Here is a 13,085-nt window from a genome sequence, read left to right as displayed (position 1 = left end):
GTGGGGAGCCGCTGCTTCACACTCCTAACTTTTCCCTCCCTTTTGTTCTGCAGACTGACGCCTCGGACAGAGGGCTGGGAGCCGTTTTGTCCCAGCAGGTAAGGGGGGCCGACCGCCCTGTCCTATACATCAGCCGGAAGCTGGCAGAGCGCGAGCGCCGGTACAGCACCGTGGAGAAGGAGTGCCTGGCCATCCGGTGGGCGGTCGGCTCCCTGCGCTATTACCTCCTGGGACGCTCATTCACCCTCTGTTCGGACCACGCCCCGCTGCAGTGGCTCCACCGCATGAAGGATGCCAACGCCCGGATCACCCGGTGGTATCTGGCGTTGCAGCCCTTTAAGTTCAAGGTGATCCATAGGCCGGGGGCGCAGATGGCAGTGGCCGATTTCCTCTCTCGCTCGCGGGGGGGGGGGGGAGTTGGCTCGGCCGGACGGCTCCCCGGCCTCGAACGGGCGGTGGGGGTGTGTGGCGGAGGCGTGGCCCCGGGCGCAGCTGCAGGGGAGGAGTGGAGCGGAAGGCTCAACGGGGCGGCGCCGCGAGGCTGGTAAGAACAGCTGATATTGTTTATGGACTAATGATGGTCTCCTCCGCTGTGTTTATAGTGAGACGAGGAGGAGCGGCCAAGGGAGATCAGCTGGGCTCGAGCTGTCAGACGGTGCGACTGAGTCAGCTGTCAAAATACAAAAATATCAATAAACGTGAAAGTTGGCTATACCTGCCTGTGTGTGCGTGTGTCTGTGCTGGGTGTACTCTACAGAGGTATTGTCTCCAAATCTGTGCACTGACATCACAGTTAAAAGAAAAAAAACAAAGTAGGTACAAACAGGAAAAAACTACAAATGTCAAACACATGAAACTCACTGCATGATTCTGCAGGAAAATGATCACAAACACACAACTGAAGCAGGCAAAGTAAAGAGGTGAAATATCAGAGAGAGTCACCTGATGTCTAAGGATGGTTAAGGATGTATTTTCACTTGCGGCACCCAATTAAAAAGGATCAAGCTGAATTTTATGTCACTTTATATTTTTTATGTGTTTACTTCCTATATTTTCCATCTGTAAATCATACATTCACTGTAGCTTCACTTCTTATATTTCACCTGACATTAAAAAAAGATTACCAGGGTGTTCAGTGACATGGAGCATTGTGAAAATAAGTTTACATTTATTGCTTCAACTTGTCGCAATGTACTCTGTCTACTGTTGTCGTCACTATGAGATCACATTGTGCCTCACAGCATTTCTTTTGAATACATTTTGGTAAGAATACAGTTAAGATGGATGGATAAAAATGTTCTTCAGAGGCCTTGAGATCAAATCAAAACATGAAGACATTTCATATTTAAAAAATGTTGCCCATTCATAAAAATATCAGTAACTTTATAAACGTACTATACATGTTACTACTATAGACGATACTGTTTAAACCAAAAGAAAACAAAAACAAACGTATCACAGATCACATCTGTGAATCAGATATACTTTATTTAAAATATATTTCATAAAGGTATCAGGCAAAGAGATGAGAGTATAAACTCATCCATAGCCAGGTTCCAGATGTTTCCTTCCACCTTGTGACTGCATGTGGTGCAGTTTCCTGTGTAGCTGAGCCTTAGCCAGATCTACAGACAGCCTCCTGGCCATGCGGTCAGTGGTCCTCTTCATGCTGCGAGCCATCTCAATCGCCTGGTCCAGAGTCCTGTTCACGTCTTCTTCCTAGAAAACCAAAGAAACTTGTCCCTTAAGCCAAGTAAGACTTGTGTATGTCACAGTAAAGACCTGATCTTTATTATGATATACAGCAGATGTTCCTGTATATAAAGAGAACTGGTTTATCTGATTTGCGTTAAAGTTTGAGACATTTGACCTTGCTCCTGCTACGTCTGCTTGTCCTGCTGCCAGTCTTGAAGGGCACGGATGATGGAGACGGTGTCCGCTGAAAGTACACATTGCTGGGCAGGAGTGCTGTGTCTGACTGAGTGGAAGGTTTTCTGTGATGGGACATGGACTGCAGCGGTGGCTCCCTGAATTTATAGCTGGATTTGACAACACGTAGCAAAAAAGAATGATTTATCCCAAGAAAAAACTATGAAGCGTACAGCTGATAAATATCTCTATCAATGCAGTTAATGCTTGTATTTTACCTGGCCGGCAGACTGCAGGAGGAGCCGTAGCTGACCTGCAACAGCGGCTTCTGGAGAAACGAGCTGGAGAGAAGAGACCATCTGTCCTTGGAGTGTAAACTATTTGTGACAACTGTAGATCACAGAAACATGACCAACAGTGTGCTCAGTAAGAATTAGTACGTATTGACAGCAGTGATTTTCCTTTTCACCTTACAGTATTACAGCCCTTACACTATTCATCCAGATAACACTAATACATTTACTGAGGTCAGTTTCATAACTCATTAAATCAAAACCTTGATGGACAAAACCTGACATGAAACAGTTTCTCACTCTGTGGTCTGAAGTCAGACATCATGTCGTTCTTTCCTTTTAAACTGCAGCTTCTCAACCCAGAAGTTTCCAGTGAGCGGCCTCCCTCTGTCCACGCAGCAGGAGAAACTGAATGTTCAGTTCAAAGACAATCAGACAGAAAATCATCCAAATAAAGTGAAACAAAATTCTGCTGTGACTCTGGCTCTGACCTCCTTTGGGCTGGACCGCCTGGTGTTTAAACTGAAACTCAGGTCCCGAGGATACGCCTCTGCCACCTTTTCTGCTCCCTGCTGGTGAACTGTGTAACTGCAACATTATCTCAGAGCTTGTTTCACTGCTGTCTGTGCCTGAAGAGCAAACGAACAAATTACATTAAAAGGATGAAGTAACATCTGCATGCACTCATATCAAAGCAGGGAAGGGAACTTAGAGCCAGACAATTGGAGTTTACACAGTTTTATGGCTGGTGGGGGTCTACCTTTGCTCTGGCTGGGGTCCATGTCTGATGAGATCCAGTCCTCCAGCCTTGCCTGACTGAAACTGAAGTTACTCACATCTCTGCTGCTGATATTCCCCACTCTACATGTTATGATACAAATAATCAATATGAGAAGACATTTGGACTCTAAATGGTTATTTCTGTTTAAATGTTTATCATGAAACTGAAATTCTTACTTGTTAGTTTACTAGATATAATACATGTCACTATCAACATGATAACACCTTACAAAATGTCCATCTTTCATTCATTGACCATGATGATCAGAGTCCCACCTGTTACAGGCTGGACTTTGGTAAGTCCTGGTTCTGGACCGGCGCTCCTGGCGCTCTTGTCTGTATTTTGAGGTGAGATAGTCCATCTTCTGAGCTAAGTGAGGTAATTGCACTAAGCCCACCTCCAGGTCCTTCTTTAGCCTAGACACCTCCGATTGCAAGGCCAGGATAGCCTCACTGGTCACACACGAGCGACACAGAAATGTAAATGTTCATAAAATGGGAAAAAAGGTCATGATAAAGTTCCAGTAGATACGGGCAAATATTTAGCTTAAATGCTGACTGCTAGAACAAAGCCACATACTTGTGAAACCCCTTCAAAACAAAAAAAAAAAGAACAGTTGTTGATCGAGGTAATGAAGGCAACAACACAGAGAGATTGAAACCAAAAGGGTGAATCTCAGATGAGCTGTTTTTCAAGGGAGAGCTCTAAGAATTCAAAGGTTTCAAGAGTGGCCTCAACAGTAATTATTTGCATTAGATTTATTCCTATAAGCCTTATAACCAGTTGTCTGCTGCCACTTTAAAAGTGCAAGACCAAATTTGCGTCCTACACTGCCCTCTGGCTTTAACTTTTATTTCTTCTTAAAGAGGTTGAGCACCAACACTTTCAAAGGGTGAAAGTCCCACTCCCATAAAGTGCCACTTTATTTTGCTGCTGTTTTCATGTTAATTATACACACTCTTCATAATTTTACCCACAGTGGTTTAACATTTGAATTCACAGCAGTGCAGTGATTATTCACTAACACTGGTGTTTGTTTTCGGCATACTGACCTATTACAAGAGCAGGAGCGCAGAGGGCTGCCTCTGCCATCAGTATCCATGGAGGTGCCAAGTAGAGGTTGAGATACGAGCTGATGGTGCTGAGCAGACAGGCTTTGGTCAGATCCTGTTTGGTCAGTGGTGGACACGAGGAACTTTAGCACTGACCAGAAAACATGACATAAAAAGTGAACATGCAGTGATGGAAATTACTCACCTTGCAGCATTGCTGAAGGTTTCTTAGTGGTACTGTCCACCCACAGATCCACTCCAGCTGTTGCTCCACAGTGTTGTGTTAGGACAGATGGGTGGGGGCTGGCCCACTGGTAGCCAGTGATGGCAGGGTGGATGGCTGTTTGCAGGTGGGAGCACGAGTCTTCACTGTCTGAGCTACTTAAACCTTCTTTCTGGGACAACACACTGCAGAAGCAAAAGCTCAGCTTAAGGTATTCTCATGTTAGGCTCATGTGATATATTTATGATGGTGAACCAGTCATTAAAATACTCTCACTCACACCTTTCTGGAAGCAGATTTGATTGAAATGATCCCGAGCCCGAATGATTCAAGTAAGAGCTCCCAAATCCGCTGTCTGTCTCTGAACTCACCATCTTCTGTGCATCAATAACAAGGTTTTAACCAAAAGATATGCATGAACATTTGCATTGCATTTTAATTGTGTGGAAGAGACAGCAGCGGTCAAACAGGCTAGCTTGTATCTGCAACTGACCTGCGAGGCACATGAGGTGTTGAGATCCGGCTCTGAGAGGCTGTGGCTCTCTGAGCCTCTTGGTGCATCAGAGGAACAGGAGACCTCCACTGCCAGACTAACACAGTCACCCAGATCACATTCATCCTTTTGTCTGGAGACTCTATCCTTGATGCTGTGGCTGCAGAAAGAGCAAGTGTTTACTGTATAAAGTCTAAGTGTAATAAACAGCAGTGGTTTTGTTTCAAAACTTTTTTTAACAGTAGGATATGAAAAGCATTATGAGAAGAAGACAATGCCTATGTTTTCTGTATTGAGCATGATAATATATTATGCAAAAACAGATCTCTTGCATTATGAAGACTTAAATATAAAACTAAAAAAACAGCAATAAGAAGCCATAACAGAGAGTCAGTCACCTCACAGTCACAACACTGACCTGCTGACTGTCCACTGCTCGTGTGAGGTGGTCTTGTTTCCACACAGGTAAGCTAAGATGTCACTGTGATCTGCCACCTCTGACAAACCAGAGCTCCTCTCCTCATCCTCATCTTTACAGACATCAAGTCCAACCAAGGAGCCCGTTGAGTCCCTAAAACAGGCCAGAGAAGAATACCTGCACACAGATCCAAGCACTCCCTTCCCTCCGTACTGTGCAACCCAACACCAGCTGTGTACACGAAACACTACCTGCCCACAGGAAGGCTGAGAACGTGCACAAACACACACGTATGCACCGCTCACAGCATAAACAGCTAGCCAGGACAAGGGGGTTTATTACAGTATACTTATATCCATCCAAGTCATCTTTAATTTTTCAGCACATTTGCCACCGAGCTGTATATTAGCTGCATATCAGAAACTATAAAAATGTTATATTTACAAAAGAAAGATTTAAAATTTAAGTTTTAAGTTTAAAACCTAAACATTAGACTGCAAAGAAGAAATTTATTGTTACCGTGACTGGCAGCTGCCATGTCCAGAGTTTTTCACTAGAGGGTCAGCAGTTACGAGCTCACTACTTTGGTCTGATCCACCATTTATCTGAAGGTCACTGCCCTCCTCTGCTTCTTCTTCCTCTTCTTCTTCCTCTGTGTCCATCTTATAACTTTGCCCCTGAAACATAAAAGTTAATGCAAACATATGCACATACTTAGCATCTGTACCAGGAAAGGATTTGTCACAAATGAAGATGCAGGGCATGGATGCAAATAAGGATCCCTATCATACCAACAGGGCTGAGCAGATATATTTCAGCCTTAAAGGCAGCATGAGCACAGGAGATTATTATAATTTCTTCTCAATCTATATTTCTGACTCTAAAAGACAGAAAGCAGCCACCATGAAAAAGCAGATATAAAACTGCACTCCAAGAAAAAAAATGTAGATAAGGTGACCAGTGTGAAGGCAACTGTTCAAAACATGAAAACCAAACATTTAGCTACTTATAAGAGGCTTTTAGCTGAGCTTAATTTGGAGAAGAAGAGGAAGAGAGGAAAAACCTTCTTAAAAAATCATGGAGTTTAACCACCAGCTCCGGAGGCCAAAGCAGATGAGGCTGGGTTTTTTTGTAGATGAATGTATACACAAACTAGCAGTCAGCAGTCATCTGCAAAGGTGGACGGTCTCATCCAAGAAACCCTGGAGCTGAAACAAATGCTCTGAAAAGAAAATGAATTGTAGGCCCAAGAAGAGCCTGAGAAACTTGAGGCAATCACGGTGACAGAGGCTTTCTGTGAAGAAGCCTCAAATGATGCTTCACAGAAGCTCAATCCTGTGGAGAAATTCAATAAGGAAACGGCCAACAGCAATTTTCAGCTGAAGAGTGCAGTTTACAAGCTTTAATGTGGAGCCTCAGGTAATGAGCACAAAGAAAACACTGGAGCTCCTCCAGCATCCAACAGAGTGCATAACAGAAGTTCCGCTGACAGATCTGAAAGTAGCAGCTACGCTGAAAACGATCCAGACTAAATCTAAGTCAGAAAAGGCTTTTCAGAACTTTCTGATCACACCTCATGTTGCAAAGACCTTTTTATTCAAACCAAGCATTTAAAATATTCACAATGTCATTTTTTGCTGATAAATAATTAAACATAACAACACAATTTTTGGAAACCTACAATTGCATTGCTACTAGTATGAATTTGAACTGTTGATATGTAGCATTGCATTTTTACTATTCACAGCGTATTCTGACTATAAAAGGCCCCAAATCAGAGAATATGAATAGTGTGGCAAAAACATTAAACGTGAATTTTCTGTGTGTCTTTTACCTCATGCAGGGAAGGTGGAGGTGAAGGTGTGAACATGCAGACAGGAGTGGGTACAGTCGTGGACGTGGGAGTGGATGTTGAGTGAGGAGGAGAAATCTGATCACACACGTTTTTGTCTATGATCTCCTTAATGTCCTCAAGATGCATGCCTATCCTAAAGATGTCTCCTTCCACTAGTCTGCACACACACACACACACACACACACACACACACACACACACACACACACACACATAAATGGGTGCACAAACATGATACTGACACTTACAGCTGCCACCCCGGGGTCTCTCTGACCTGTTAGCATCAAAAGTGCCAGTGTTCCTGGATAAGCCCATGTAGTTTTGCATCTCCAGAGCTCTGTGCTCCTCCTTCTTACTGATGTAGTTTCTTTCCAACTGGTCTTGAGCCTCCATCATGCTCCTCAACATCTGCAAAAGGATCAGTCTATACTAATGCCCATGCAGAAAAAAAGCAGGCCCCAAATTGTGCTTGAAATGTAGTTTACCTTACATGTAGGATGTAAAGGATCCTTACCATTTGCTTTTCTTCTGTGCTTACAGCCATGTTGCTCACAGTAAATCTAAATTCATCCACCTGAAGAGCAGAAGGTTTGTAAACGTTTAAAATATGTGTGCGTTTAATTGTACAATAGCTGTAGTCATTTTCAAACACACCTTCTGCATGAACTGGCTGATGATGTCTCTCAGCTCAGCGGTCATCCTTTCCCCATCACTGGGATTATCCTGAAGCTCGCTGGAGGAAGCTGAGGCTGCCTCCTTAATGGTGCTGACGAGAGCTGACTCAGCTTTTTCATTTAAGCTTTCTGAAAACAAGCCAACATGGGAGTCATACACACTCAACATAATTAAGGTAATAAGTTATGAGTAAAATGTTCCTGACACATCCTCTGGGATTTGTACTGCCAATATATCTTTCTTTGTAGCTTTATTTACTTATTTTTATAAATAATGCTGCCAAGCACAAAATGCATCCAGACCAAATCATTAGCTCAGCCAGAGGCGTGGCAGTGTGAGGGACGCTCTGCTGTGATTAGTTGATAGGGTTAGGGTGGGTTGGGTCAGAGCTGATGTAATGTAGCTCAAACCACTAGGCTGGGAATAACATCACAACAGAGGCCCTCAAGGATCATGGCAACACTAACTTTAGAGTCCCTCACAAAAACTTGTGTGTTACCTCTCCCTTATCTAGTATCACCTATGGAGAAAGGCTTTTCTGCATTACTATAAAGTATTATTTAAATTATTAAACTACAGTTAGTCAGTATAGCCCTCGCTGCTGCTGCATGCTGGGGTTTAAATCTGCACCACTGTGTTTACAAAGGGTGCTAGATTTACTGGTTCTGCAGCTTTATTAGAACCGCCGTAGAGACAGACCGTAGCTGTGATTACTGCAGCAGAATGACATGCCACCTTAACTCTAAATTTAACATGACTGTTTTTATTTGCTGTAACATTATACACCAATTTTTATGTGCACCCAGTGATGGTTTCATTGCCCGAGTCCCCGTCAGCGATGCTCCGCAGGCTCAGATGCTACTGTAGCTGTCCAGAGCAATGCAGGTTAAACCACACTGGCAGCTGGAGGACAACAGCAGTATCTGTAAACAGCTTCAATCACCACAGCCAGGCTGAGCAGCTGCAGCCCTGCTCACAGCCAGCAGCTGGTTACTCTAACAGAATGGCCTTTTAAAATGAATAATGGCACATTTCATTTCATTTCTGTAGTATTAACTCTTAACTATCTGTGTCTTATAGCTGGACAGGAGCCACACACCGACTGTATGGAGGGATCAGTATGCAAAATATTTAGGGGGCACCACAAAACTAAGGCAAAATACTGGATTCAATAAAATAATCAATCTATTTTCCAGCTAAAATGACAACAAACTGGAGAGCAGCTGCCGGCCTGAGCACAACATGCCTTTAACGTAGTGTTTAACTCGACTTTCTGATCATTCGGTGTTTAAATAAAGATACACAGGCCTGGTTTGTCATAAATATTCAGTTATTCTTTCAATGTCATTAAAAGGTTTCATTAAAAAATGTGTCATCTAAACTGATCACTCTCTGAGGAATCCAGTCAGACTTTATTTTCATGTAGTAGAAGGCAGTTAACCTTTCATGATATCAGATGTCGGACACGGAGCCGTACCTGATGAGGGAAGATGAGGAGCTTTGTATCCAAGATGGCTCAGCTCAGCTAACTGCCCCTGATCTTCATCATCATCCTCTAAATAAAGCATGAGTTCTGAGGAGAGCTGATTCTGTGAAAAGCAATAAATACCTTTGTATCTTACATTTGAAATGTAACTAATTTAACACAGGCCTGTGTGAATTACACCAGGAAGAAACCTTAGAACTCACACTGGTTCCTAGTCTCATCTGATCAATGAGGTTCTCTGCCTCTGCGTATTTGGTGAGTAATTTATCATATTCAGCCTAAAGAAAATAGAGAGGATGGATGTTACAGCTCTATCTAAGAAAACAGTAATGCAATGATGACAGAAAATATCAGCTAAAGAAACTGAAAGTCTAAGGTTCATTTGCAGTGCAAAGATATGATCTGAATGCTTTCTACCTGCAGATGGTGCACCAGTGCAGGAGGAGTGTGCTTTTCTTCATCTTTAAAGACATTAGCTTTCCCGGCTGGCAGGACTGAGTCCTCCAAGACTCTGCTGATCACCTCTAACATGCCTGGGGAAGACTGAGCTCTGTGAATGGTGCTAGGGCACTGAGGAAGTGATCTGGCTGGGGTTTTGGGGATTTTCACTTTAGGGGCAACCTTGGAGAAGTCGGGGAGCGGGTAATGGACTTGGCCTTGGCCATACTTCATCTCACTGAAGGATCTTGTACGCACCAGAGGAACTCTCTGAACCTGCTCTTCCTCCTCATCTGCTTTGTCCTGCTTTACTTCATCTGCACTGAAATCCCCAATGCTCTGCTTAGAATCTGTACTTTCAGAGTTGGACATGCTGTTTGCACAAGCACCAGATGTGAAAGTAGGAGTCTTCTTTTCTATCTGCTCTTCTGAACTTGCTTTTTTTGATGCAGCATTACTCTTTTCATCTGAGCTCTCTGTGTGGTTATTATTCACTGCTTTGCTGTTGTGTGTTGGAGCCTGGCTAAAAACACTGTCGTCTGCACTCTCCAACAGGGACACCTCTGGCAGGGTCTCTGCCTCGATCAGCCTACCCAACCGCAGCAATTCCTCGTGGGAGAAGTGCCGCAGCAATAACTGGTTAATGTCTGCAGCACCAGGATGCGGTCCACCAAGCTCACTTTGCTTGGAAGCATCAAAAACGTTGTCCTGCTTTGTGCTGATATCTTCTTGCACCAATTCAAGCTGACCAGAAAGATCAGGACTTGTATGAACAGTGTGTCCTCCATCAGAGTTAATGTTTCCCTCAGAATAATCTTTCTTGTTGAAGTAAGGGGTTCCAATGTTGCCATCATATGGCAAGTCCTCCTGATCCTCATCACTGGTATTTTGTCCAGTGTCCTCACTTCCCTGCTTATCTTGCATGGTGTTTGATCTTTGGGAAGACACATGTAAGAGATTTCTCTTGGAACTGCTCTCTAGAACCCTCCCGCTCAGACTGCCCACACTGCTCTCTGAGGAGGAGTCATCCAAGCCAGACAGCTCCGCGTCCCCTGCAAATTAAAAACCCAAATACCATGAAAACCTAATTACAGGGTCATGTTGATTCCATTAAATTAGGTTGTTGTGACTTTTAAGGCTAATGGTGGTGACTGACTGGTGGTGGTCAGAGGGCCCGGTGGCGCCAGTGTCCGGCAGCCTCGCCTCTGTCAGTGCGCCCCAGGGCAGCTGTGGCTACAACATAGCTTACCATTGCCAGTGTGTGAATGTGTGTGTGAATAGGTGAATGACGGAATGTAGTGTAAAGCGCTTTGGGGTCCTTAGAGACTGAGTAAAGCGCTATACAAATGCAGGCCATTTACCATTTGCAGGCCATTTAATGATGAGAGTGAAAACTAGCTCATGACTTTGCAAAAACAATATATGTGTCATTGCATTTGTTTTGTCACACCTGAAGTGAGCAAAAAAACATAGCAGATGTTTAACATTCTGCATGCCAACATATTTATAATGATGTATTATTAAAAAAATTGTTTTATGTAAACTTTTGATTATATACGCACTAATTCACCGTAGTATACAAGAAAACTGACACAATAAACAACAGTGCCTGCATGTCTTACCACTAAGATGGATGCTTGCTTCAGAGGCAGCAGACTCTGCCTGGGACAGATGCAAGGCCAAAGAACTCTCCAGATCACTTAAGTGGAGACTTTCATCCTCACTGAGATCAACAAAGAAGCTCTGCTCGATGCATTTTTCCCACAGCACTACGGGTCTGTCCTCCCCCTGAACATCCTCATCCGACTCTCCCAGGTCTCCCTCCATGGACTCTGCAACAGAAAAATGGATGCACTGTTCAATATCTCCTCACCTCTGTTAAGAAAAAAGCAGGGTGAGAAAACTGAACGAAGCACCATTCATCTCTTAGCAACGCAACCTGCAAAGTGACAACACTGGATCAAAAAGCACTAAGGTGTCAATTATTCAACAATCAATACAATGTGTGCACAGAAGATTGCGTGCTGCAAGGGTGTAAAGTTTTTGAGTTAATTATATGCTTGGGTGAAACGTATTGTGTCTGTTTTGAGTGTCTGACAGCAGCAGAAGGCTTATAAATAAATATATAGATAAATATTTTTTAAAAAGTAATTCATCTATTTCATTCAGAAATAAATAATTTGTTTTAAATGGGTTCTTCCTTCATAAAATAGAAAAAATCCTTAGTTTTAGTATCTGTGACTTTGGTAAAAATTTAGATACAATGTGGCTGATGAGGCACTGATGGACGTGAATACTGACATTTTTAGATGTGCGCAAGACTGTCAGTCAACTGCTTTCTAAAAGCTGTGTTTTCAATATAAAACCTGTACTGATTTTCCTAAATCTTACATCTGACACATGTCCTCCATACAATAATAATAATTTAAAAGACTAAATCTAACACTGAAACTATTAAAAGCTAAACTATATAAATACACTCTGTGAACTAAACCGAATTAAAAACAAAAAATCAAATTAAATAAAACCCTAATTAGAAAATACAATATCATAACGACTCTGCTGTGTAGCCCCTGACACTCTGAACCAAGAAAAAAACCACTATGCTAAAACAAAAGTGTCTTTGTTATAATATAAAACTATTATCTATACAAAACAAGTTGTAAAATACATTTTGCAACACACAGGAATCTGTTAATACTGCACATCATTAATATAGAGTTAAATATACCTATATAATACCCTGATGTGATATTTCAATCGCTCATAAGTTTTTGCATGTATGTTAACAAAAACTGTCATGTGATATATGTATTCAGGTACTTGATACCATAATCGTATTAACTACATTTCATAAGAGTAGTGGAGCAAAAGTATATAAAGTACATATATCTCCTACTACAAGTTACACGTGAGTGTTACCAAACACGTTTAAGCGTCTGTACTGTTTCTGCATGTAAGTCTGAGCTGCATTTCAGTGACATAGTACTACTGAAATGCTTTGCTGGCGGTGGTTACTTACCTTGGTTGTGTTTAGCCGGCTGGTTCTCCTTCAGCAGTGTGCCATTACCTTTAAGTTGATCCCGGTCTCGAAACTAGCAGCGATGGTTTAATATCTCCCCCATCTTTCTTGACATATGCCTTCCTGAACAGGTTTTTTGTGGCATCATTAATAATGGATAAAAGGCAGCGCTGAACGTCTGGACTCGCGGTGACAGCAGCATGCATGACAACTAGCGGGGTCTCGTTGCTAGGTAACGGTGCTGAAACCTCCTCCAAAAGGCTGCTAGCAAGTGACAGTTTTGGGCTATTGGCCATTACATACTTATTCTCTTTTTAAAAATAAGTATGGGAATGTGCAGACTTTCACCCTCCTAAATAATAATACACAGTGCCGAAGCCCCACAAGTGTGCACGCTGAAAGCCAAGGCGTGTCAAACTTTCAAACATAATAAAGCTCGTGCTTGTCTCAGCTACATTATCACAAAAACGTCACCCTTCT

General features: G+C 42.7%; 1 protein-coding gene across 6 annotated transcripts; it reads right to left on the bottom strand.

The window, feature by feature from the left end:
- Positions 1–1,467: 1,467 nt before the first annotated feature.
- Positions 1,468–13,085, bottom strand: aknad1 (AKNA domain containing 1). Of its 6 annotated transcripts, none has more exons than XM_085440047.1 (22): positions 12,606–13,085; positions 11,206–11,415; positions 9,563–10,635; positions 9,349–9,423; positions 9,137–9,248; positions 7,639–7,787; positions 7,499–7,558; positions 7,259–7,392; positions 6,964–7,141; positions 5,649–5,806; positions 5,130–5,282; positions 4,712–4,871; positions 4,501–4,595; positions 4,201–4,403; positions 3,996–4,110; positions 3,219–3,395; positions 2,923–3,023; positions 2,654–2,791; positions 2,463–2,570; positions 2,148–2,259; positions 1,871–2,039; positions 1,468–1,719 (listed from the first exon to the last, which is right to left on the bottom strand). In XM_085440047.1, the coding sequence occupies exons 2-22, from the start codon at positions 11,408–11,410 to the stop codon at positions 1,540–1,542; spliced, it is 3,855 nt and encodes a 1,284-aa protein (XP_085296173.1). In that variant the 5' UTR covers positions 11,411–11,415; positions 12,606–13,085; the 3' UTR covers positions 1,468–1,539. The 6 variants fall into 6 exon arrangements, with proteins under 6 accessions (XP_085296173.1, XP_085296175.1, XP_085296174.1 ...); XM_085440049.1 differs by having other exon boundaries at positions 2,463–2,549; XM_085440048.1 differs by having other exon boundaries at positions 4,501–4,592.

This window comes from Copadichromis virginalis, linkage group LG18 (assembly GCF_057382275.1).
Source record: "Copadichromis virginalis isolate Kocher_CV1m ecotype Utaka linkage group LG18, C_Virginalis_male_GT1.1, whole genome shotgun sequence".
Classification (NCBI taxonomy): domain Eukaryota; kingdom Metazoa; phylum Chordata; class Actinopteri; order Cichliformes; family Cichlidae; genus Copadichromis; species Copadichromis virginalis.
The sequence above is the reverse complement of the archived record's forward strand: the minus strand, read 5'-3'. Positions and strand labels throughout refer to the sequence as shown.